Here is a 25,279-nt window from a genome sequence, read left to right as displayed (position 1 = left end):
GGTCTCCCGCATTGTAAGTAGATTCTTGACCATCTGAATGTTTTTAAAAGTAGGGTTTTTATATGAAAGACCTTATAACTGATATTTGTTAAATAGCAAGAGTACAGGCTAAAACTTTTCTAACCATAAATTATTTTAGATGTAATCATTTATATAACTTGAATTTGTTTTTTTTTTTTTAGATCTGAAATAGTACCCTGTTAGTATTTGTGAAGGAGTTCTGGAACTACAGAGTTCTACAACCAGGCAGGATAAATATTCTGTTGCATCCTAGAGAGAGGCGCCTTTAAGTTTCTCAGCTCTCAGATCAGATCACCTGCTCCCCCTGGCTTTCTCTTTCAGTTCTTTTCTAGAGTTGGAATCTAGAAAGGGCCTGACATTCTTGTTAAAGAGATATCTTGATGTAAGTGACATTATTAAGTGAACTTCATTTATAATGGCTTTCTGTTTTGGTGGTTTAGTCACTAAGTCGTGTCTGACTCTTGCCCACCAGGGTCCTCTGTCCATGGAATTTTCCAGGCAAGAATACTGGAGTGGGTTGCAATTTCCTTCTCCAGGGAGTTTTCCTGACCCAGGGATGGAACCCGGATCTCCTACATTGCAGGCAAATTCTTTACTGATGAGCTGCCAGGGAAGCCCAGTGGTTTTCTGAAGCACCTTTAATAATATGTTCACTCAGCACCTATAAGATGCTGAAGATTCTGTGGGCGGGCAGTGTTCCCTGTCTCATGGAAGAAGCATGTGAACACCAAGAATCAGAGTCTGCTCAGCTATATACTATTGGATATACCATACAAAGTGCTATGAGGAGAGCTTAAAAGGCTCACTGTACATGAGGAGTGGGAAGGAGGCACGATGGTGAGTTTTGAGCAGTTTAAATTAATATAGTAACTGAGGAAAATGAGGGCGCATGAGATAGGGTAAAAGCGAGGAGACATGAAAGAGCCAGTCATGTGTTTGAGGAATTGTGCGTGGTTAACTTGCCTGAGGTGGGAAGTGGTAGGAGGTAGCCTTAGTGGTGTGTTAAGCTCAGGGTGTCTCCTGGTGATGTGATGGAAGGAAGGAAGATGGTCAGATTATTGTTTAAGAAAGCTAACTCCAGGGGCCTTAGGGAAGATGGATGAGTAATAGAAATAAAGGCTTCCAAATGGTAATTTGGCCCAAGACAACAGTGACTGGGTTCACCCCAGAGGTTTGGGCACTTGAGGCAACTTGATGACTTTCACTGTTTTTAGAGCACTTGACAACCTATGAAGACGCTCTTAAAACGATGGTGACTTTGAGAGTTGATAAATATTTGCCAAAAAGTATGAAGACAAGACAAAAAATTGGGCCTTAGGAGTTGAGGCTAGAGGAGTACGAACTTTACTTCACTGATCATGTTGCAGTTGACCAGGGGGTGTCTTAAGACTTTGGATGATTCACTTGTCTACATATGCTCAGTTGCTTCAGTCGTGTCCAACTCTTTTGTGACCCCATGGACTGTAGCCCACCAGGCCTCTCTGTCCAAGGGATTCTGCAGGCAAGAATACTGGGGTGGGTTGCCATTTATGAGCCCTTAGAATAATATGCCCTTTGTTTTCTTGGAAAGGGAGTATAAGCAAATAGACAACTTTTGTCCCAGAACACCATTTTAGTACTTTTAAAATGCTGCCCTTTAAATGCTGAACTTCTGCTAGAATGGATGGTTGGGGAGTGGGGTGTTGGGGTGGGAGTAGCAGGGAATGGGCTACCGTTCCTGCCTTGGCTGCATCATATAAGGCCATATCTCCAGAGAGCCCAGACCAGGACAAGGCACAATGAGATGATGAGTCTGTCTGGTTTGGAGGAGCCCTACCTAGTATAGTGACTGGATTATGAGCCTGTCTCCAAGTCTGAGATTTGATACAGGGAGCTGTAAATTCTCTACTCTTTTATTAATAGATCTGAGTCTCCTTCCTTCACACAGGGCTGGGACATCTTTACTCTCTGTATTATCTCTAACTGTATTTAAAAAAACATGGGTATAATTTAGATGTCAAGAGGTAAAATCTGACTTTAATGATAGAGGACTGTTCTGGCCTGAAAGCTTGGGAGAGTTAAAATGTTTTTCCAGCAAACGCATAGAAAAAGAGATCAGATTTTGGTTACCAGAGGTGGGGAGTAGGGGGAGGGGGAATTGGATAAAGGCAGTAAGTCCTAGGGATGTACGTAATTAGCACTTGTTATTGTCGTTCAGTACTAAGTCGTGTCCAACTGTCTGCAAACCCATGGGCTGCAGCCTGCCAGGCTTCACTATCTCCCGGAATTTGCTCAGACTTGTGTCCATTGAGTCAGTGATGCCGTTCAACCATCTCATCCTCTGTTGCCCCCTTCTCCTTTTGCCTTCAGTCTTTCCCAGCATCAGGGTCTTTTCCGATGAGTCAGCTCTTCACATCATGTGGCCAAAGTATTAGAGCTTTAGCAGCAGTCCTTCCAATGAATATTCTTGGTTGATTTCTTTTAGAATTGACTGGTTCCATCTCCTTGCTGTCCAAGGGATTCTCAGGAGTCTTCTCCAGCACCACAATTCAAAAGCATCAATTCTTTGACACTTAACCTTCTTTATGGTCCAACTCTCACATCTGTATATGACTACTAGAAAAATCATAGCTTTGACTATACAGACCTTTGTTGGCAAAGTGATGTCTCTGCTTTTGAATATGCTGTCTAGGTTTGTGGTAGCTTTTCTACCAAGGAGCAAGTGTCTTGTTGACTTCATGGCTGCAGTCACTGTCCACAATGATTTTGGAGTCCAAGAAAATAGAATCTGCCACTGTTACCATGTTTTTCCCCATCTATTTGCCATGAAATAATGGGACTGGATGTCATGATCTTAGTTTTTTGCATGTTGAGTTTTAAGCCAGCTTTTTCACTCTCCTCTTTCACCTTCATCAAGAGGCTCTTGAGTTGCTCTTCACTTTATACCATTAGGGTGGTGTTATCTGCATATCTGAGGTTGTTAATATTTCTCCTGGTAGTCTTGGTTCCAGCTTATGACTCATCCAGCCCAGCATTTCGCATGATATACTCTGCATATATAAATAAGCGTGGTTACAATATATGTCCTTGACGTATTCCTTTCCCAATTTGAAACCAATCCGTTGCACCATATCCAGTTCTAACTATTGCTTATAAGTAGCACTACTGTATGTTAAATACAAAAGTTAAGGGAGTAAATTCTAAGTGTTCTCATGCAAGAAAAAATGTTTTCTATATATTTAATTTTGTGTCCATATAAATCATGGATGTTCCCTAAACTTACTGTGATGATTGTTTCATGATGTAAGTCAGATCATCATCCTGTATACTGAAACTTTTCTGTTTCTGTGAATTTCACTGCTCTGGGTACCTCATATCAGTGAAATCATACTGTATTTGTCCTTTTGTGACTGACTTATTCACTTAGCTTAATGTCTTCAAGATTCATCCCTATATTGTAACATATGTTTCCTTACTTTTTAAGGCTAAAAATATTTCATTGTATACATATGCCATGTTTTGCTTATCCATTCATCTGTCAGAGGACATTTGGTTGCTTCTACACTTTAGCTATTGTGACTAATGCTTTTATGAACATGGATATTCTTTTGAGCATATACCCGGAAGTGGAATTGCTGGATCATATGGTAATTCTATTTTTTGTAGAACTGCCATACTGTTTTCCACAGCAGCTACACCATTTTTACTTTTCTACCAATGCTGGCCAACACTTATTATTTTCTAGGACCTTTTTTTAATAGCCATCCTGATAAGTGTGAGATTGCTCCTCATTTTATAGTGGCTATTTTAAATTAAATTGTGCAGGGTCCTCTTGCACAAATTGCAGTATATTTTGAAGATTTACCCTATTTCTTATATTACGTCTTCTGTCCTTGATGTTTGTGGCGGTCTTCTGTAGGACTCTGGTTGAGCTTTACTCTGGAGTGCTGAGGGGATTGGAATGTGCTCACAGTAGGGTAATGGCATTGTGAATATGTTAAGAATTCTTATCTTTTAGTGATACATACTGAAGTAACTACAGTTGAAATGATATGTCTCAGATTTGCCTTAATATATGCAACAGGTATAGACCAGTGGTTCTCAGTTCAGGGTGACTTTTCCCCTAGAAAACACTTGGCAACATCTGAAGGTGATTTTTGGGCTTCCCCTGGTGGCTGTGTTGTTAAAGAGTCCACCTGCAATACAGGAGGCCCGTGTTCAACCCCTGGGTCAGGAAGGTTCCCTGGAGAAGGAAATGGCAACCCATTCCAGTATTCTTGCCTGGAAAATCCCATGGACAGAGGAGCCTGGCAGGCTACAGTCCATGGGATCCCAAAGAGTAGGACACGACTTAGCAACTAAACCACAGAAGCTGATTTTGGTCATCACAAATAAGGGTTTTCTACTGGCATTTAGTAGCTAGAGACCAGAGATGTTGTTAAACATCCTGTGGTGCACACAACAGCCCCCTACAACAGAGAATTAGTTATCCCACAGTGTTAATTAGTGTGCAGCTGAGAACCCCAGACCTGGTAAAGATGGAAAAAGCTGGCATGTGATGATACTGTTGAAGTGAAATGATAAGTGCATAGGGATTTATTGTAGTGTTCTCTTTTTCCCTGTGGGAGTTTGAAAGTTTTCCATAATAAGGTATAAAATATATATGCAACTTCTATTTATTTATGTATATTTAATAAAGGAGCCATCAGCACACTTCCTCTCTGTATAGAGCATTGTTTTTCCAACTGAACCACAGCTTGTCTGTATACAAGCTGTGGTTGGTGAGCCTTTGGTTAAATACTCTGCTATCTCAGAGCCTACTTTTATCCCTAGTCCTGGTTGACTCTGAGTTTGAGGTGTTTCTCAGCCCAGGCTGGTAGAACTAGTACTACCTCTCTCCTGGAGTTTCTTTAGCTCTCATCTCTTTAGCAGTCTAAGTCCATCTGCTTTGTCTTCCACAAATCCCTCAAAGTTTCTGGTCTACTGATGCCACTCTGTTTCTTCTATCATTTCAGTGTCCTTTTGGCAAGAGGAAAAAATACAATTATGGATTTAGCCCACTATCTTGAGCCAGATGTCTTCTAATTACCTTCTTCTTTTTTTTTTTTTTAATTTTATTTTATTTTTAAACTTTACATAATTGTATTAGTTTTGCCAGATATCAAAATTAATCTGCCACAGGTATGCATGTGTTCCCCATCCTGAACCCTCCTCCCTCCTCCCTCCCCATACCATCCCTCTGGGTCATCCCAGTGCTCTAGCCCCAAGCATCCAGTATCGTGCATCGAACCTGGATTGGCAACTCGTTTCTTACATGATATTTTACATGTTTCAATGCCATTCTCCCAAATCTTTCCACCCTCTCCCTCTCCCACAGAGTCCATAAGTCTGTTCTATACATCAGTGTCTCTTTTGCTGTCTCGTACACCGGGTTATTGTTACCATCTTTCTAAATTCCATATATATGTGTTAGTATACTGTATTGGTGTTTTTCCTTCTGGCTTACTTCACTCTGTATAATAGGCTCCAGTTTCATCCACCTCATTAGAACTGATTCAAATGTATTCTTTTTAATGGCTGAGTAATACTGCATTGTGTATATGTACCATAGCTTTCTTATCCATTCATCTGCTGATGGACATCTAGGTTGCTTCCATGTCCTGACTATTATAAACAGTGCTGCGATGAACATTGGGGTACACGTGTCTCTTTCCCTTCTGGTTTCCTTAGTGTGTATGCCCAGCAGTGGGATTTAATTACCTTCTTTTAATACCTGATATACAGCCCTCTGGAGAAGGCAGTGGCACCCCACTCCAGTACTCTTGCCTGGAAAATCCCATGGACGGAGGAGCCTGGTAGGCTGCAGTCCATGGGGTCGCTAAGAGTTGGACACGACTGAGCAACTTCACTTTCACTTTCACTTTCATGCATTGGAGAAGGAAATGGCAACCCACTCCACTGTTCTTGCCTGGAGAATCCCAGGGACGTTGGAGCCTGGTGGGCTGCCGTCTCTGGGGTCGCACAGAGTCGGACACGACTGAAGCAACTTAGCAGCAGCAGCAGCATACAGCCCTCTGTGATTAGCATTGAACTGAGACATAATATGGTGATAAATCATTAATTCTTCTATTCATTCACTCGGTGTAGTCCATCTAGTATTTGTTCAGCACCTAGTATGTGTGAAATTCTGTGCTAGGTGTTAAGTATATAGTGAGAAGCAAAGCAAGTATATAATCCTTGCCTTTGTGGAATTTAGGGTATAAAGGAGGGATACTCATAATCAGCTTTACTCAAATAAATACAGAATGTGAGGGGTATTTTCAAAGGAAATAACAGTGGTCTGTGCAAATAATAAAAAAAAATAGCTAATATTGACTGTGTACGTAATTGTGTGCGAATTACTGTGCCGAGAACTTTACGTGGATAATCTCATTTAATCTTTAGAATAACTGATTTTAGAGATAGGGAAACTAAGACCTACCTAATTTAATGTTAAGTCAGGAAAGACCTCTCTGGAAAAAGTAATACTTGAAATGAGAACTGAATGACTAGGAGTTCAGTGCAGTCACTGAGTCGTGTCCGACTCTTTACGACTTCATGGACTGCAGTATGCCAGGCCTCCCTGTCCATCACCAACTCCTGGAGTTTACTCAGACTCATGCCCATTGAGTTGGTGATGCCATCATCTCATCCTTTGTCGTCCCCTTCTCCCACCTTCAATCTTGCCCAGCATCAGGGTCTTTTCAAATGACTAGGAGTTAGCCAGGTAAAGAATGGAGGGAGGCTAAATACAGCAGAAGGAATAGGGTTCAAAGGCCCAAGGAAAGAACAAACCCAGCATGGAAGACTGCCAGTGACTGAAGTTTAGTGAGCAAGGAAAGAATGGAGGAGACAGAAAAAGCAGGGGCTAAATGGGGGAGGTTGTTTCTGGCCAAGGTAAGGATATTAGATTTCAGTCTAAAGGCCTGGGAAACCTTGGAAGGTTTTACATAAGTGGAGACTATGATCTGATATGCTTTCTTCAAGATCACTGTCCCTGCTTTGTGGAAAATGGACTGGCAAGGGATAGTGGCTTACTGTGATTCAGATGAGAAAAGACAGAGATTTAGACTAGAGTGATAGCAACAAAAGGGAAAAAAGGCAGACAAATTTGAGGTGTTGGTTTTAGTACCAAGACATTACTTGCAGGGACTTCCCAGGTGATCCAGTGGTTTAGAATCTGTCTTGCAATGCAAGGGATGGAGGTTCAATCCCTGGTCAGGGGATGAAGATCCCGCATGCCACAGAGCATCTAAGCCCCACAACTAAGATGCAACGCAGCACAATAAATAAATAAGATGAGAGGCTATTTTTAAAAAATAAATAAAATACTACTTGCAGCTGAGTTGCATATAGAAGATAAGCCTAAGGAAGAAATTAAGGGAATTCTTAAAATTCTTAGGTGAGCAGTAGAGTAGATGGATGGCAGTGCTAACTATTGAGTTACTGGTGAAGGAAACTTTTTTAACACAGGAAGGTGGCATTGCCTGTGAAATTTAAAGTAGAGGTAAGATAGTTTCAGAAAAGTTTGAAGAAAAGTCTGACCAAGCAGTGCATATGTGGAAATTGCTAGCATAATAACTTAAGCTTCCAGCCTGGTCTGATCAACTGGATGAGTATTGAGAAGAGTGCCAAGGACAAAGCCCTGAGTAAATCAGACAGTTAAAGTTCTGTGTGAGAAAAGGAACAACTGATGAGGGAAAATATAAAGCAGCCAAGGGACTGGAAGAAGAGTGCTTTCTCGTGGAAACTGAAGAGAAGAAAGTTCTTCAAAGAGGAGGGAGTAGTCAGCCAGTTTGAATGCTCATTTTAATATGAGATTCACATACCAGGGTATGTATTGCATGCCAGCTCCCATTAACAAAGAAGCATGATATAATATTTCCCATCTCTTTAAAAACAGACAAACTTTCCATCTTGCCTCTGCCTCCAGCTGCTGCTTTTCTCTGCATCTCTTGATGATGAAAGTCCTCACCTCAGATAAGGAATCGGTGTTTCACTGTCTTTTCTTTCCATCTTTATTTCATTCCATTCAGGCTTTCTCAATGACTTAACTGAAACCGCTCTTTTGAGAAGGTTACCAATAACTGCCCTCTTGTCGAATCAAGTTTCACTTCTCTGTTTTCTTCCTACTTAATCTGTCTATAGTATTTGATTGAGTTGATTACTCCCGCCGTCTTGAAAAACTCTTCTTGGCTTTCATGACACCACATTCTCCTGGGTTATCTCCTACCTTAAGACTGCTACTTACAAGTTAGTTTGCCTACCTGATCTTTTTAAGAATGTAAGTCTACTTATATATCTTCTCTGTTCAAACTCACCAGTCACATAGTGTTTCTCATCACATTCAGAATTAAATCCACACTCATTACTGTGACGTACAGAGTCTTCTCATTCCTGCCAACCTCTCCAGCCACATCCTGTACCAAAACTGGTCTTTGTGCTCTTTCTTGAACCCACAAAACTATTAAGGACTCTTATGCTCATTAGTCCCTGGGCCTAGAAAACTCTTTGCACAGACCTTTTTGTGATACACTTCTTCACATTATTCATACCTCTGCTCAGTGTAACTGAGAATTCCATGGATTGAGCAGCCTGGTAAGGCTCCAGTCCACAGGGTCGCAAAGAGTCGGACACGATTAAGCGACTTCACTTCAGTGGTAACTACTTCAGACCTTCCCAGACTACTCTTAACATAGCCAGCCACTGCCCTCTCCCAAACCCCATCATTCTGTATCCCCTTACCCTTCTTTTCATCATGTATCTTATCTCTGAAATTGTTTATGATCAGTTTTCTCCTTCTTCCCCCAGAATGTCAGCTCACTGTCAGTTGTCTGTTTAATCACTTTCTATTCACAGTCAATGGAACAGTGTCTGGCATACAGTGTGGGTCCATAAATATTTTTTGGATGAATGCTAGTAAGAGGTTGAATCAGATGAGGGTGGGAATGTTTCCGTTGGATTTGGCAATTTGCCATTTATTGGTGTCCTTCATGAGGAATGTATTTAAAGGGTGCATTCAGGGTAGGTGTCAGAGCAAAATAGAGTATGGAGTACCCAGAGGTAAGAGGTTAGAGAAGACAACTGTTTTATAAGATAACTGTGAAGAGAGACATGGGACTGGCTATTGGTGGTAGGAAGAAGGTCAGTGAGGTCAAGAAGACAGATACTTGAGGTGACAGTAACAGATGTAATACAGACCACATGTGACAGGATTGACTTTTACATGGAGGGATCTGCTGCAGAGGGCAGAAAGTGATGCTGCTAGAAAGGGTGGAAAACGGTGAAGATAGTTACAAATTCATACTGGTTGTGTAGTTCGTGGCAGGGGCATGAAAGTGCAGGAGGAGGGTGAGACTCATTATGGGGTGGAAAGGAAGCCAGGCCCTGTGGAATGGAGGGCAGAGTTACTGTGTCTCCTCCAGGCCAGATGTTGCTGTAGTTGGGGTCCTGGTGGAAAGAGGTAGAAAAGGATGACTGTGGAAAGAGGTAGATCAGAGTAACCAGCTGTTTTAGACACACAGCGCTTAAAGATCCAATAATGTCTCCTTGCTTTAATCAGGAACAGTATTCTCTGTTCCAGGAAACTGTTTGCATTTATGATAGGAAAATTGTCCTTTTTCCTTTCTCTCCCATCTTCATGGAGCCCACTGAGCCTGGGAGAAAGTACACTGTTGGGCCTGCACCCCAGCTTGCCATCAGGATTGAATGTGTTCATGCTTTCAAATATTTGAGTATTTCTTACATGCTGAGCACTGGTTTTGTCTTAGGCTCTATAGCAGTGAAAGAAGCAGTCTCTGCCTTCAAAGAACTTTCATTTTAATGTAGGAAAACGGAGAATAAACATATGTATGATAAGTCAGGTCGGGTGGGCATGTCACCCTGGGCCTTTACCTTGCTCTACCCTCCTCTTCGCCCAGTAGCCCTGGGCTGGCACTCTTCTCTTTTCTCCCTTTCCTCCTCCATCTGTCAATACATAAGCATTTGGAAGAGTTGTTCTTCCTCATCTGAGTGTTTCCCTGAGCAGCGGACTGAAGCCTTCCATTACCTACAGTGGTTAACAACATGTTTTGTTCTCTTGATTTCAGATGAGACGCCAATTATTGCAGTGATGGTGGCCCTGTCCTCTCTGCTAGTGATCGTGTTTATTATCATAGTTTTGTACATGTTAAGGTGAGCATGCTGATGCTTCTGCATTCTTGTGGACTCTGTTTCAGTACCCCAGGTTCTCGATAAGCCCACAAGTCCAAAAGACAGTAGGATAAGGACAATGAGTAGGATAGAGGGAATGACTCATGGTAGCTTTCCTAAGATTAAAATTCTGCTTAAAAATGTTGTTGAAATTTTGTATAGTCTTAACACCCAGCCCCTTCTTTTTGTTTCCATCTGTCCCAAGTCCAGTCCCTCAACTCCAGTTCATCCTAAAGCCCAGGACCGTGGTTTAGAGGTTGAGGGAAGATGCCACAGTCTGTTGTTACCTATCGGCATTTTAAGGTCTTCAGACCTAGCCCTATTGAAACAACCCCTGAAAGCGCCCCAGTGGAGATTATGTGTTCAGTTAAGGTCTACTTTATTTCTGGTTGTGGCTTTGACCCCATACCCCTCCAGCTACGCCCCTGACTGGGTGTGCTGAACTGAACCATGTAAGCAACAGGGTTCCTCTTCCTGACTTTCTTCCAGGGTCTTCTAGATACTGCTCCTCAAACAGGGAGCAAAAGCCAGGAAGGGAAACCCAAGGGAGGGAAGTGGGAGATACATTTGTTCTTTTCCTACTGGAGTCACTGCCCTGACTGAGTTTAACTCTGCTCTTATTTTTGGCTTAAGCTACTCTGGGCTCCTTCTGTTCTTCTGTATGGGTAAAGATAGGGGAACACCCTACGAGGGGAACACCTCGTACACCCCTATAGTTTGTCTTGTGTCTCCTATCTTTCTGCAGAAGACTTTTGGCCAGACCTGTGCCAACAAGTCTGAAGCTCTAAGTTTCTCTCTTATTACACCCAGAAAGTACCAGGATTTTTGTTTGATACTCTTTGATCTCCCTCCACTTTATTATACCCACATATCCTACCCAGTGTCTCCACCTGATGTGGCTGTGATTTGCAGCAAATCCTGGAACTGTGCAAAGGAGCCATTCCAATGAGAAAATACTGTGGGGTTGAATTCTCTTGCTTAAGCAAGAGCACACTGAGGTGCTCAGTCTCCACTGGAGCTGCTTCAGTGTATAAAGGCTGAATTGATAAGTGGAACTACAAACCAGTGATTGGTCTCTCTGACTCCATGCTTAGTGTTTCACTGTGAACATTTTCTCATTAGGTTTAAGAAATACAAGCAAGCTGGGAGCCATTCCAATTCTTTCCGCTTATCCAATGGCCGCACTGAGGATGTGGGTAAGACACCCCTGAATGACATGGGGGACTTTCATGGAGAAGAAAAATGGAGAAAATAGGAGTTTCCCCATCCTAAAAGAAAAAAAGAATTGAGAGCAGGACTGGCCCATGAGCTAGAGCCCATAATTTGGTCTCCAGAGAAGGGCTGTGTCCCAAAGGCACCTGACCAACCTTCCCCCTTATGCACTGCAGAACCCCAGAGCGTACCACTTCTGGCCAGGTCCCCGAGCACCAACAGGAAGTATCCGCCCCTGCCTGTGGACAAGCTGGAAGAGGAGATTAACCGGAGAATGGCTGATGACAATAAGCTCTTCAGAGAGGAATTCAACGTGAGTTCTTTACTGAGGCTGGTGTATCAGCAGGGAGAAAGGCAGACCTAAGTCAAGCCTTTTGAGTGATGGGGTAGAAAACAGGTTTCTAATAGGTTAAGAGGTGAGGAGTTTTTACCAGGTTCATCTGACTTCTTTTCTATGTGATCATGGACAGGAAATGAAAAAAAAAAATTGCCTTGCCTCCCTCATCTACCCATCTATCCATTCATTCATCATTGCGTCTGTTACTTTTATTTACTCATCCAGACATCTAATATATGTGAGGTGCAAGGGGAGCAAAAGCAGATAGTCCCTGCATTCAGGGAACTTGGTGTATAAGTTCAAACAGCAGTATAGAACATGAAGAACTGGAGAACATGAAGAACTGGTGCTGAGGCATGGGAACCTATATTAAGAGGCGTGGCCTTTAGAGTCTAGAGCCAAGGGGTCCCAGGGTATCTTGAGTAGACAACAGGAGGAAGTCATTGTGGAAAATGAGGACCATGGCAGATTGCAGAGCACAGGCCTCATTTTGGGTAGTGTTTACATTTGTATGTTTTATAAATTCCTCAAGAAAGCAGACCATGTTTATGAATCTACGAGTTGCTGATCCCAGTCCACTAATTCAGAATTTACTTTAAAAAAAAAAAAAAAACAATGTTTTAATTGAGACCCAATCATAGGCAAGGGCGTTGGGGAAAGGCAGATGGGGAACATTCCAGGTACTGGGAATATCATAATCAATCTGTCAGTAGTGACAGTGGGTGAGGGAAGGCACATTCAAAGAATAGTAAAAGCTGTGAGTGGCTGAAAGGCAGAGACTTGAGGGAGATGAAAATGTATAAGACTGAGCCAGACTGTAGATCCTGTAGACTGTCGCGAGAGAGGTGGAAAGCCACAGACCAGCCAGGTTTGTATTTTGAAAAAAATGACTCTGGTGGTTAGGGAATAGCCAGGATAGAAAAGAAAATGGTGAGACCAGGATAGAAACAGGAAATACAGTTAGGGGCTGCAGCAGTTAGACCAGAGGTGCTGATCCAACTGATGTAAAGTGGTAATGATTAGGGAGAGGGGAGTGGATTTGAAGATACAAGAACAGTTCCAGAATTGGCTAATTCATCGACATGGGCATTGCTGAACTCTCAGTCTCCTTCAAACCTTTCCACTCAGCCATGTGTCAGCCCTGTTTCTTAGGCTGGGTCCCCTCATGTTGCCAAACTGGCTGCCCAGGGAAGTCCCTGGTGGTCCAATGATTAGGACACTGCATATTCTGTGCTGAGGGCCTGGGTTCAGTCCTTGGTTGGGGAACTAAGACCCCATAAACCATGCATCACGGCTCCCTAAAAAAGTAATGGCTGCCCTAGTTGTAGGCACAAATGGAGGTAAACAAGTCCAGGGGGAAAAGGGTGACTGTTTCTTCCTGTGTGTTTCCTTTTACTAGTGAGGAAAACTTTCCCAAAAGCTTCTGGGGACTTACCTGGTCACATATTCTGTCACAAACTAGTCATAGGCAAGGAAGAAATAGACTTACTGCACCTGGTGGAGACCAGTCCAGGTTATTCCTGTGTCATGTAGAAGATGGGTGGATAACCCATAGAATGGAAGCTCTTGTAGCAAGGAGGAAAGGAGGAATGATTATTGGGATATTTGCTCCACCACCGAAGGGCTTGGAGTAGAGAGTGGTGTGGTCAGACTTACAGTCTGAGAAAATCACTAGCTACAATTTGGAGAATAGATGGCAGGGAAGCAAGAGGTAAAGCAGAAGACCATTTACCAGGGAAGAGTTAAGTAATAACTTGGACCCCTTTTTCTGGCTGTTAGAATAACACCACCATTTAATACTCATTATTGATTAAGAACATTTCACCTTATCCCACAAGATAGCACTCTAGCCTCAACTAAGCTAGGTTTCCAGTAGGCATTCTGTTGTTTTGTAATTATGGTGTAAGCTGCTTCTGAGTAATGAGTATGTGGCCCTGTAGCCATATTTTTTCTGTGAAATGAATTCTTTGTTTGGAGATAATTCCCTGAGATCCATAACAAATATCTGGGTAGAGGTGGTGTTCCTAAGAGGCATGGTAGGCAAATTCAGATAGGTATTGTGCCAGCCAATTGCTGTGCTACCATGGCCACATATGTGCAGTTGGGGTGGTGAGGGAAAGAGCTGATCAGCGTCTCTTGGCTTCTTACAGTGCGTGCCATCTGGTGAGCATACACAGGGAGTGTAATACATATTTCCTGTCTTTCTTGTCCCAGTTATCTACTACCCAGGGGTCAGCTTAGATCCTGAGATCCAGTGAAGTGGATAGTGTGATACCTTGCTTGAAGTTCTGTTCACCAGATGAATTTCTCTTTTATTCGGAGTGATACCTAAGTAGATTATCCCATAGCCGTCTACCTCCAGAATGGGCTAGCATGACTCACAGAGCCATTAGTACACTAGGCTGGACTTTTTTTCTCCCTTAGTCAACTGTTAGTATCATCAGGAAGTCAGTGGAATCTATTGAAGGAGCGGGTGTGTGGCGTGTGTTCTGTACACATCCATTTCAGCTGAATTCTGGACATGTCCCAATTTATAGCCTATAGACTTACATAATACTAAATTTGGACTTCTCAGGTGGCTCAGTGGTAAAGAATCTGCCTGCCAATGCAGGAGACGTGGGTTCGATCTCTGAATCAGGAAGATCCCGTGGAGAAGGAAATGGCAACCCACTCCAGTGTTCTTTTTTTATTTTGCTTTATTTGGCTGTGTCAGGTCTTGGTTGCAGCATGCGGAATGTTTGATCTTCATTGTAGCATGCAGGATCTTTTTAGCTGTGGCATGGGAACTCTTAGCTGTGGCATGTGGGATCTCGTCCCCTGACCAGGATCATACCCAGGCCCCCTGCATTGGGAGTGTGGAATCTTAGCCACTGAACTTCCAGGAAAGTACCCCCACTCCAGTATTGTTGCCTGGAAAATCCCATGGACAGAGGAGCTTGGTGGGCTACAGTCCATGGGGTTGCAAAAGAGTCAGACACGACTGAGCAACACTAAGTTTATAATGAGCAGTTAAGGTCATGGATATCTAGTGTCCCATGGCCAGGCTTACATCATTACCAGAGCCCAATGTTGAACTAGAAACATGATGTTGCTGACAGGATCATGATCTTTTCCCCAGATTCTAAGGTTATTTCATTGCAGTTCTCCTGCTCAGCTTTAACCAGAGACACTTAGGGCCCCCAAAACCTACCAGAATTCATTTCTCTGGCCTGGATCAGCTAAAGAGCCTTCTCTTTAGATCACTCAACAAATGAGTCAGACCAGGACACCAGCATGAGATAGGTGTTGTCTCCAAAGTCTGTAATGGCACAGCAAGCATCACTCCTCCTCCTTCAAGTGGGCAGAGGTTGGGGGCACAGGGGCAAGGAGTAGCAACTTGTTCTTTACGGTAGACGGTGACGTGCTGTGGGCCTTTGACTTTCAGAAAACTTGGCCTAGGTGACAAGCCACTATACTTTTATTTTTATGTCTATCATGTACATCTAAGATACATAATATCCTGTTCTCCAAGTCCTGTTAGCTTCTTGTATCAGCATAGTTATCAGGGTGATGTCCTGTGAAACAAAGACAAAACCCCAGTGAACCAGATCACAGCAGAGAGAGGTCAAGATGATTTATCACTGAAGCTGCTCCTGCCATGAGGAAGGGAAACTGCATGTGTAGTCGTAAAGGAAAAAATAAGTACACTTGCCTTATTAATAGTGAAATTCCAGGTACTCAGGGTTATATTAATCTTTAGGAATGTGAGCACATGTGGAAAAGCATCTGCAAATCTGCAGCTCCACATGATTTGTGTATGCTGTATACTGACATTCCTAAAAACTGTCATCTCATCTATTTGGTAACTTATATGGGGAGTAATAGGAAGCATCAGAATAGTTAATACTAGTAGTTACTGAGCATTTGCTTCATGCTGTCAGTAAACTCACACATGTAAATGGGTTATCTCATTGTTACCCACAGCTTTTAAGTCTCCTGTCACAGTTAGGATCTCTGTGACTTGCCTGGGACCTAGCCTTTTGATAAAGGGAGATTATTACTCCAGCAGCTTGCATTTGTTCTGGAGGTCATGGTGTGGCCTCTGAAGCTTTTTTTCATTTCACTAAGATCAAGAATCCCATTTTTATGTCAGTTCCTTCTTCTAAAAGATTCAGGTGCTTTCCTCACCAGTGTGCACCCTCTATTAAGGCATGCATTATACAGCCCGTCAAGGACATGATGAAGATGTCAGTAAGAAGGTTGAACCTGTTGGATCCCCTATAACACTGATCTCCTCTACTTTGTCCCAAGGGCTTTCTGGCTTTTCATTGAACCCAGCTTTCAGTCCAGGTTCCCACTGGCCACTCCACCACTAGAATTGTGGCCAGTTTCCTAAGCAGGTACACTAACGCAGAAGTTCAGTTAACCATGCCATAACTAGAAATATGGCCCTATTCAACAATTAGAATTAGATCCGTCCTTGATCTAACATTCTCAAAATCTATTTCAACAGTTATTCCTATGGTTTTTGATGATCCAACTCAGTGAATTCCTGTAGTTTCTTCTGGGTGTTAGTTCTTTGCTTTTCTACCTTCTTTTATATTTCCTCCAGATTGTGTTATGCTTGCATCCTGATTATCCATGAGCAATGAGAGCTGGGTTATGGGGCAGTTTTCATCATCAAAGCAGGATGCAGTGAAGAGCACAATAGAGATTTTTAGAAGTTAGTTTTCTCCAACTGTTGTTTCATTTTTGCATCATTTCAGTTATCTCACTTGATAATTCAAGAGATAATTTTCTCTAAGATAATTAAAAGATAATTAAAAGCCTTGTCTTTCACATGACCAACCAAGAAAAGATGTGAATTCCATTGGCGTTAACACTTAGTAATCAGCAAAATTCTGAAACCTTAACTTTTGGTTCAGCAAAATACATAGCACAATCATAGAAGGGCCCTGAATTTTATGGTGTCTTTGGAGATGAATATTTGATGTTGGAGCTGGTCTTTTTCTTGTTTTGTTGTCTAAAATTGTTAGAAATAATTCTGTTACTTGGTTTCAGTGTCGCTTCTCTCCTTTTAGTTGGGACTCCCCTCTCCCTAAATTCCTTTACCGTCAGCTAGAACACATCCCAGGTGATGGCAAGCAAGTCAGTAACTGAAGTAACTGTTGTAGAGTCATGAGGTATAAGTGGCTTGCTCTTTCCCATAATGAAAATTGACTAACAGTTCTTTCCCTTCATCTGAACTCAGTGATTAGGTTCACATCACCTGCATTTCCCCCATCAGTCTCTCACCTACAACCCCACCCTCTGTTACTAACTGCTAAGTGAGCTTAAAAGCAAGAGAAGTCATCTCAATTAAGCAAAAAATTAAAACCATCAATTGGGAAGATACTGGGGAACCTGGCAGAATCAAAAGATGAGATAGACACCCAGCCCCTGGACTGAGCAGATCCTATCTTGGTGGTTCTGGGCCCTCTAGGGAAGCCTCTGCTGCTTCCTGAGTTTCAAAATCCTAGAAGAGAGAATTTAGATGGCACAGTGTAGGTACGGTGTGACTGTGCTTGCATTGGTCAGCCCTGACAGGAAAGAGGAGAAATAACCATAGGACAAACACACCAGTTTGTGTCCACTATCATAGAATAATATTCTTATAATCATAGAGTGAGAAAGGCCTTTGTAAACAAAACTCAAAATTCAGAAGCTAGAATGGAATAGATTGAAAGATAATAAGTGTATTAAAATGTTAAGTGTCTCTTAAAAATGACACCTTAAAAAAGTGGCCAACTGGAAGAAACTATTTGCCACAGGTAGACAAGAGAATTTTCCATAATGTATAGAGATTCTCCAAACCTATGAGAAAAAAGTAAACGTTTCAGGAGAAAAATTGGGAAGAAAAATTCAGGGAAGAAAAGCAAATGGTCTATAAACGTAGGAAAACAAACTCAGCTATATCTAGTAATCAGGAAATCCAAATTAAAACTAACCATTTTGGGGGGCCTGTTAGATTTGAAAATTTTCAAAGATTCATATCAAGTATGGACAGGTATGGGGGTAAAGGCAATCTTACACACAGGTAGGAGGAGTTTTAAGTTGATAGAGCTTTGGGAGGATAATTTGGCAGTATCAACCAAATTTCAAATGCTTATACTATCTGACCTAATTTATGAGACTCTAACAAGAAAAACCACACATATATTTTTACAAGGATGTTCATTATAGCATTACTTATAATAGCAAAGAAAACAAAATGAAAAGTATTTGTTAGATAGCCAAGTGGCTAAATGATTTCTCTCATCTATTATGAAATTCTGTACTGTCGTTAAAATAAATGTCAACATAGAAAAATATGGGGGAAAAAATCACTATTTTGGTGACTTTACATGGTATGCTGCTGCTGCTGCTGCTGCTGCTAAGTCGCTTCAGTCGTGTCCGACTCTGTGCGACCCCAGAGACGGCAGCCCACCAGGCTCCTCTGTTCCTGGGATTCTCCAGGCAAGAACACTGGAGTGGGTTGCCATTTCCTCCTCCAATGCATGAAAGTGAAAAGTGAAAATGAAGTCGCTCAGTCGTGCCCGACTCTTAGCGACCCCATGGACTGCAGCCTACCAGGCTCCTCCGTCCTTGGGATTTTCCAGGCAAGAGTACTGGAGTGGGTTGCTATTGCCTTCTCCATTACATGGTATAATCCCCTTTAAAAAATATATGTATGTCTGTGTGTGAGTGTATTAATGCTTTTATTTATTTTATTTTTTTAAGTCTGAAGGAACACTGAACTGTAATCAGTGGTTGCCTACAAGGATGGGTAGAAGATAAAGATGATAGGGAACTTCCACTTTCTACTGAACTATTTGACTTTCTCTTACAGCAAGCATAGTTTCAGATAATACTTTTAAAAGCAGGCTTTAAAATAAAAAAGTTTTTTTAATATAGTAAATAAAGCTATTCAAGCTTATTAGCTTTAGCATAATATCCATTATGCTTTAATGAATGTGTAGCATATAGAATAAAGAGTTGTGTACCCAGAGTGAGCTGTGCCAAGAGTCTTGTGATTAGGTCTCTGTGAAAAGGAATAACATTAAAAGGGAATTTGTTTTAGAGAAAAACTGGACCATGGAGGTGAACAGCTGAAGAAACAATAAGCATAGGAAATGACAGCTGTTTTCAGATATCTGACAGACCAGAGAGTGTGGCCTTTCATTTCTATGAAGCCCCACCATAGTTGAAAGTTATGGGTAATGGAACTTTGTCTTAAAGTTACAAGCTGGAACTTTTTTTACTGACCAGCATTTGTCTCAGAAGAAAGTATTGAATTTTTTTTTTTTAAGCAAGAGTTTGAAAAGTCACTTATTGAGGTCCCTAAAGCTTGTTTAAGGTTTAATAAATAGATAGAATTTAGTTAGCTCCTGAAGTGAAAGGAATAAGTGAGGAAAAGAACTGGAGAGGCAGTGAAGTGGTCAAAGTCTGTGATTTGTGAAATGTGAACCACACCCCCACACACACAACCCAGTCAGGGCCCTGCATCTTTAGAGACATCTTAATTATTGAATTTCCAAGTAAAGACACATTTATGTGCAACATGGTAACAGAACTGTGTGGCAACTGAATGAATCAGAAACAGAATAGCCTCTACATGGATGAGTTGTCTCCAAATAAATGAATCAGAGCCAAAGGCTACAGGAGTTATCAGTAGCAGTCAGGAGCTTTGGAATTGGGGTTTCAGCAGGGAATTGGGGGTTCAGGATTTCCAGGGGACAGAGAATACACCAGCTGACCACTTGGATTTTACAGTAGTCAGTACAAGGGAAAAATGAAACAAATTGTGTATCGAGGTTTTAAGTCCTTCTAAACCAAACTGTTCCAAGATAAGGGGAACTGCTGTGGAAGGTAGTAGGATCCCCATCACAGCAGGGTGTTCAGACACTGGTGAGGAGTCAGGATATTTGGAAGGGGATTCAAACTTAAAGTGAATGAGATTCATTACTATACTAGAGACATTAGACAGCACAGTAAGGCAAGAAAAGAAATGAAAGGTATGAAGGATTGGAAAGAAAGAGACAAATCAGTTTTGTTTTTTTCCCACAGAGGAAATTATTGTTCCAGAGAAATTCATAGATTCACCAGATAAATTATTAGAATTAATGTTATCTTAACAAGGTTGATAGATACAAAAATAGCATAACAATTAATGCATTTCTATACATAAAACCAAAATCAGGAAGTCTAATAGTTTTTAAAAGATGTCATTTACAGTAACATCCAAAATATGAAGTACCTAGGAATAAATTTAATACAATATTTATAAAATATTTGGAGAAAATTATTAAAATGTTTGAAGACATTAAAGAAAAAAGCCTTAATTAGTGAAAGAGATAAGATCAATGAATTAGAAGGCTCAATATTGTAAAGTTGTCAATTCTCCTCAAACTGATATATAGATTCAATGCAATTCCAATAAAAATCCCAACAGGTTTTTTGTGGAACTTGACAAGCTGATTCTAAAATATATATGGAGGAGAAAAGATTCAAGAATAGCCAAGACATTCCTGAAGAAGAAGAACAAGGTGAGGAGACCTGCCTTACCAGATATAAAGAATTATTATAAAGTGTAGTAAGTAAGATAGTTTTATATTGGCACTGGAATAGATGGATTGACCAGCAGAAAAAATAGAGAACCTAGAAGCAGATACATGTGTAAAGGGAAACATATTGGTGACAAATGCTGTTGTAGTTTCGCAGGGGGAGAGGAGGGTCCTTACATAAACAGTGCTCGGACGACTGGGTAGGGATAAATGAAATTGAATTCTTGTCTCATACCAAAAATCAATCCCAGTTGATGTAAACACTGAAATTTAAAAGACAAAATGTGGAGACAATAATGTAGGAAAATATACCATGATCTCTCATAGGAAAGCATTCTTAAGATTTAAAATGTTTATAAAGGGAAAGATTGATCAACTTGACTACATTAAAATGCAGAACTTCTCTTTATAAACAAATAACATAAAATGAAAGGGCAGGCCACAAACTTGGGGGAAAAAATTCTTATAACATTTATAACTGATAATAGAATGAGTATCCAGAACACATAGAGAACTCCCTACAAATTAGTAAGAAACAGTCCAGTAGAAAAATGGGGAAACACTCAACCAGGTTCTTCACAGAAGAGGAAAGACCAGTAAACTGTGAAAAGATGGTTAATAATAATAATCAGAGAAATGTAAAGTAAACCTATATTGATACATTTAAAGTCTGATTATAGCAACTGTTGATGAGGATACAAAACAGCTGGAACACTTCGATGGTGGGAGTGTGAATTGGTGTAACTACTTGGAAAAACTGTTTGGCCTCTTCTGATAAGGTTACTCATACTCATACCTAAAACTCATGTGCATATGCATGAGGAAACACAGTTAGTGCTCAAAGCAGATTGTTAACTGTAAACAACCCAAATGTTCATCAATAGGAGAATGGAAAGATAAATGTTGGTATGGACTAAAAATGAAGGACTACCAAGTAGTTAAAATGAATGAACTTCAGCTGCATGGAACAACCTGAGTGAATCTTAAGAATGTAATGTCGGGCAAAAAAAGCAAGTCACCACTGGATAATCATTCCATTTTTATAAAAAAAAAAAAAAGACTGAACAATAAAAAATATATTTTTATAGATACAGAATGTTTGGGATACAAATAAAGCAAAGGGATAATAAGAACAAAATTCCAAATTTACTTGTGAGAGAAGGAAGAAGACATGATGAGGAAGGACCTAAAGAGAACATCTTTCTAAGTTAAATTGGGTGGTGGATATACTTTTTTAAAAGATAAATGTAAAAATTGAAGAAAAAACTTTAATTGACATTTAAAAAAAAAAAGCCTTGCATCCTGTAAAGGCTGAAGCAAGGGATGAAATGGTCTTTGATGCCACCTCCTGTTTGTGGAGAATTTAACATCTTAGAGCCTTCTGGTTTAGCTGCTTCTGTCCAGCTATCCAGGCTCAGTTTGTCAGAGTAGAAACTGAAAGAAATAAGATTCCCCTTGTTTTCATCCTTGACCTCAGCTCTTTAGTGTGACATTTTGCATCTAGCACGTGTCCTCAAAAGGAAACTTTTTATTTTCTCTCGTCAAACAGTGGCTCCTGTTTCTTCCTAACTTTGCTTTTTGGAGCCTCAACCGACCTGGAGACCTAACTTTTCTTCATCAAGACTGGGGGAGTTAGGGATGCTGACAGGACTGTGAGATGTGGTCACTGTCATTACTGACCTTGAGGATTATTTTCAAGAATCTTGTTGTCTCTACATCTGTTCTATATCATTTTAGACAAGGGATGTAACAGTTATGCCTTATGATTAGTCGTGAGGGCTTTTAAAATCTTGTCTCATCCTATCCTGCATCAAGGTGGAAACCTGTGGAAATCTAGCCTGTCTTAGTGAAGAGAATGCAAACTGTGGGTGAATTGGGAAATTCCAATCTTCCAGCCCAGGAAACTTTTTTCGCCTTTAATGTGTTGACAGCACTGGGTCTAAATAAATTGCTTTTCTTAGAGAAATAACATGGAGGACCTCTGAGGTTTTAACTGTGAAAAGAAAATCTCTTGAGTAAGTGAAGGTAGATGGACTATGAGACTTTGATGATTATTGTTATCTTGTGGTCTTTCACTTTAGTTTCTCCTACCACTATACTGCTGGTTCCCAGGAAATATATTCGTTCCTTCATAAAAGTCTTGCTTCTGTCTGACAAAATTGATTCTTTTTAGGCTCGCATTTACTTAATTTAATCTTTATTATTATTATCCAAGCTAGAAACCTGCAAGCGTCTTTCATTCCTGTCTCTTTCTCTCCCCAACTTCCCTTTTGTTCATTCCATCTCTAAATATAATAATTCTAACTGTGTGATACATTGCAGATGTGACTATTTCCTTGCACTATCGCCTTTCTACATTCTATACTTGCCTTCCTCCCAGCCCGTTTTCCACGCAGCAGCCAGAGTGATTCTTTAACATGTAGAATGAACTGCAATTTAAAAACTTTAAACGGTTTCCTCATGCACTTAAAGTAAAACTCAAACTTCCTATTAAAGGACCTACATGGAAATACATGATCTTGTTAAACTAAGCTCCTCCCACTTCCTCTTGCCATTCCCACCAACCACACTTTGTTTATAACACCCTTTTTGCACAACACATTTTGTGCATAACACCCTCCCTGACACTTTATTTCCCCACACAAACGAAGTGTTCTCCTGCCTCTGGATCATCACACATGCTCTTTTCTGTGCCTGGAATACTTTTTTCCGTACTCATCCTTCCTCATAGAGACCTACCCCTCAGTCTGTACTCGGGAATTTCTTGGGCTTTTGATTCTTTCTCTAGTAATATTCTGTTCTTTCATTGCATATACCTTGGTATGTAACTTTATTTGTTTTATTTAATATCCATCTTTCACCCACAAGTTTGCATTATTCATGAGAGCAAGAGCTATGTATATGATTGATTTACCACTGTTTGCTCTGTGCCTAACCTGGTACCTAAGAGGTACACATTTTATGTTTGTTGAAAGAGTGAATGAAAAGTAACACACAAACCATACTTTACTTAACTGTTCCCCTACTGCTGAATACTAAGGTTGTTTTCAGTTTGGGGTCGTTCTAAACAATAATAAAGTAAGTAATCTGAGCATTGAGATTTTTATTTAGACTAGAATCCAGAGTTGTTAGGTCAAAGAGTATGAATATTTTTAAGGCTTCTAAAGCATATTTCCAAATCACTTATCAGGAAGGTTGTCTAGGTGATAATTTTAAACTATTTCTTTCTTTCTTTTTTTTTTTTTTTTTTTTTGCTTTCTTAGTTTTGAATATATAGAACATAGAAGAAGAAAACCGTTCAAATAATAAAGTTTAGCTTCCTCCTCCTAAATAAATAAATAATAAATTAAAACTTAATTTATTGAATGCTTATTCTATGCCAGACATGAGATCATCTTGTTTACTCCTTATGTAGCAGATATTATTATCCCAATTTTATGGGAAACTTTGCCCAATTTGCTCAAGTTCATGTAGTCCAGACTATCTTATATCAAGCCATTTATACTTGTTCCATACCTCCCAGTGCCAGCTAATTTACATTTGCTCCAAAACTGCTGCAGATTCCATGTCACGTCATCCAAGTCTTCTGCTTTCTAACTGCTGCATCCCCGTGAATGCCGTCTCACCCACCAACCTTATCCACATGATGCTAGAGGCTGGGCTGCCATACCTGCTTGTCAGGCCCCTAACCCAGCTGACCATCCAGACCCCTCCTGTGTGGTTTACTCTTGAAATGCATATCGACTTTGCATGGTGGTCAGCATGGGTATAAATGGCCCATCCCTTCAGTTATGCTGCCCACTCCTATATACAGTAAGGGGTAGGGGGTGCCTTTTGATCTAGCATTGTAATGGGCCCCTAACCATAGAGTAATCATGTAAAGAGCATGCTTATAGTAATGGAAAGGGCATTCAGCCCTCTGGGCATTCGGACTCTACGTAGCTTAGGAGCTATTTAGAAAAGAGGTGCGCTGTCTTTATTAGGCTGTAGCAATTCATGTGGGCATATTTTTTTCTCCCCAAGAAAAGGTAGAACTTGCTGCCAGGTCAGAGTATGGTGCAGCAGTTTACATGCCTGGTACTTATCCCTATGAATAACTCTTGTAATTTCTCTTAACCTTTTAGGCTCTTCCTGCTTGTCCTATCCAGGCCACCTGTGAAGCTGCCTCCAAGGAGGAGAACAAGGAAAAAAATCGATACGTAAACATCTTGCCTTGTGAGTGTAGGGTTTCTTGGGATACAAACTGAAACTGCATCTGTAGCCAGGTTTTCTGAGGATAGAAGGAATCTGGTGATTGATCATGGGAAGACAAGTAATAAGAATAGAGTGAAAACTTTGGGTAATAAGAATAGAATGAAAGAGTCTTTATGGCTCCCCAGGCATCCCCAGGTGCTCATCAAGTCATTTGGGGTACTTAACCAGGTTTTTGTGGCAGACCTAAAGTTTCTAGGAGGTTAAAGAAAACAATTTCACTAAGACCAGATAGAAAGTGGTTGTTGTGGAGTTTTTTGCTGCTTATTGCAAAAAAATTCTTATTTAGAGTTCTCTTCATAACTCCTTCCCAGAGTTAGTCATTATGAATCTGTTTATCTATAACTTAATGGACATTTTTCTAGGCTAGTGGCCTCCAGAATAGAATATACATAATCCAGTGGGATGCAAGAGCAAAATGTTTGAACTTTGCTTTATTTTTATAATTGCTTTTTTAAAAATTAATTCTTTTAAAAATTCCTGGTGTATTTTTGGGTGCATAATATAATTAGAGACCACTATACTAGCCGTTTATAGATACTTTTGTCTTCTTATTTGTGTATAAATGTGTATATATTTTTTTAGTATAACTGGTATGCTGTATACATTGCTGTTATCTTGGAAAATTAGAGAAAGATAAATACTGTATGATTTCACTCACATGAAATCTAAAAAAAAACAAAACAAA

The 25,279-nt window shown here is 40.6% G+C and overlaps 1 protein-coding gene across 8 annotated transcripts in view; it reads left to right on the top strand.

The window, feature by feature from the left end:
• PTPRA (protein tyrosine phosphatase receptor type A) overlaps positions 1 to 25,279 on the top strand; it is a 170,901-nt gene that overhangs the window by 115,973 nt on the left and 29,649 nt on the right. For 7 of the 8 annotated variants that reach the window (XM_019971966.2, XM_019971965.2, XM_019971964.2 and 4 more), the window contains 4 exons: positions 10,128 to 10,212; positions 11,353 to 11,426; positions 11,619 to 11,755; positions 24,465 to 24,555. In XM_019971966.2, the coding sequence (XP_019827525.1) occupies positions 10,128 to 10,212; positions 11,353 to 11,426; positions 11,619 to 11,755; positions 24,465 to 24,555 (387 nt within the window). Of the gene's footprint in view, positions 1 to 10,127; positions 10,213 to 11,352; positions 11,427 to 11,618; positions 11,756 to 20,228; positions 20,323 to 24,464; positions 24,556 to 25,279 lie in introns of all 8 variants that reach the window. The other variant, XM_019971967.2, reaches the window with a different exon arrangement.

Source organism: Bos indicus, chromosome 13 (assembly GCF_029378745.1).
Source record: "Bos indicus isolate NIAB-ARS_2022 breed Sahiwal x Tharparkar chromosome 13, NIAB-ARS_B.indTharparkar_mat_pri_1.0, whole genome shotgun sequence".
NCBI classification, from domain to species: domain Eukaryota; kingdom Metazoa; phylum Chordata; class Mammalia; order Artiodactyla; family Bovidae; genus Bos; species Bos indicus.
Note: the sequence above shows the minus strand (reverse complement) of the source record. Positions and strands in the feature narration are given on the sequence as shown.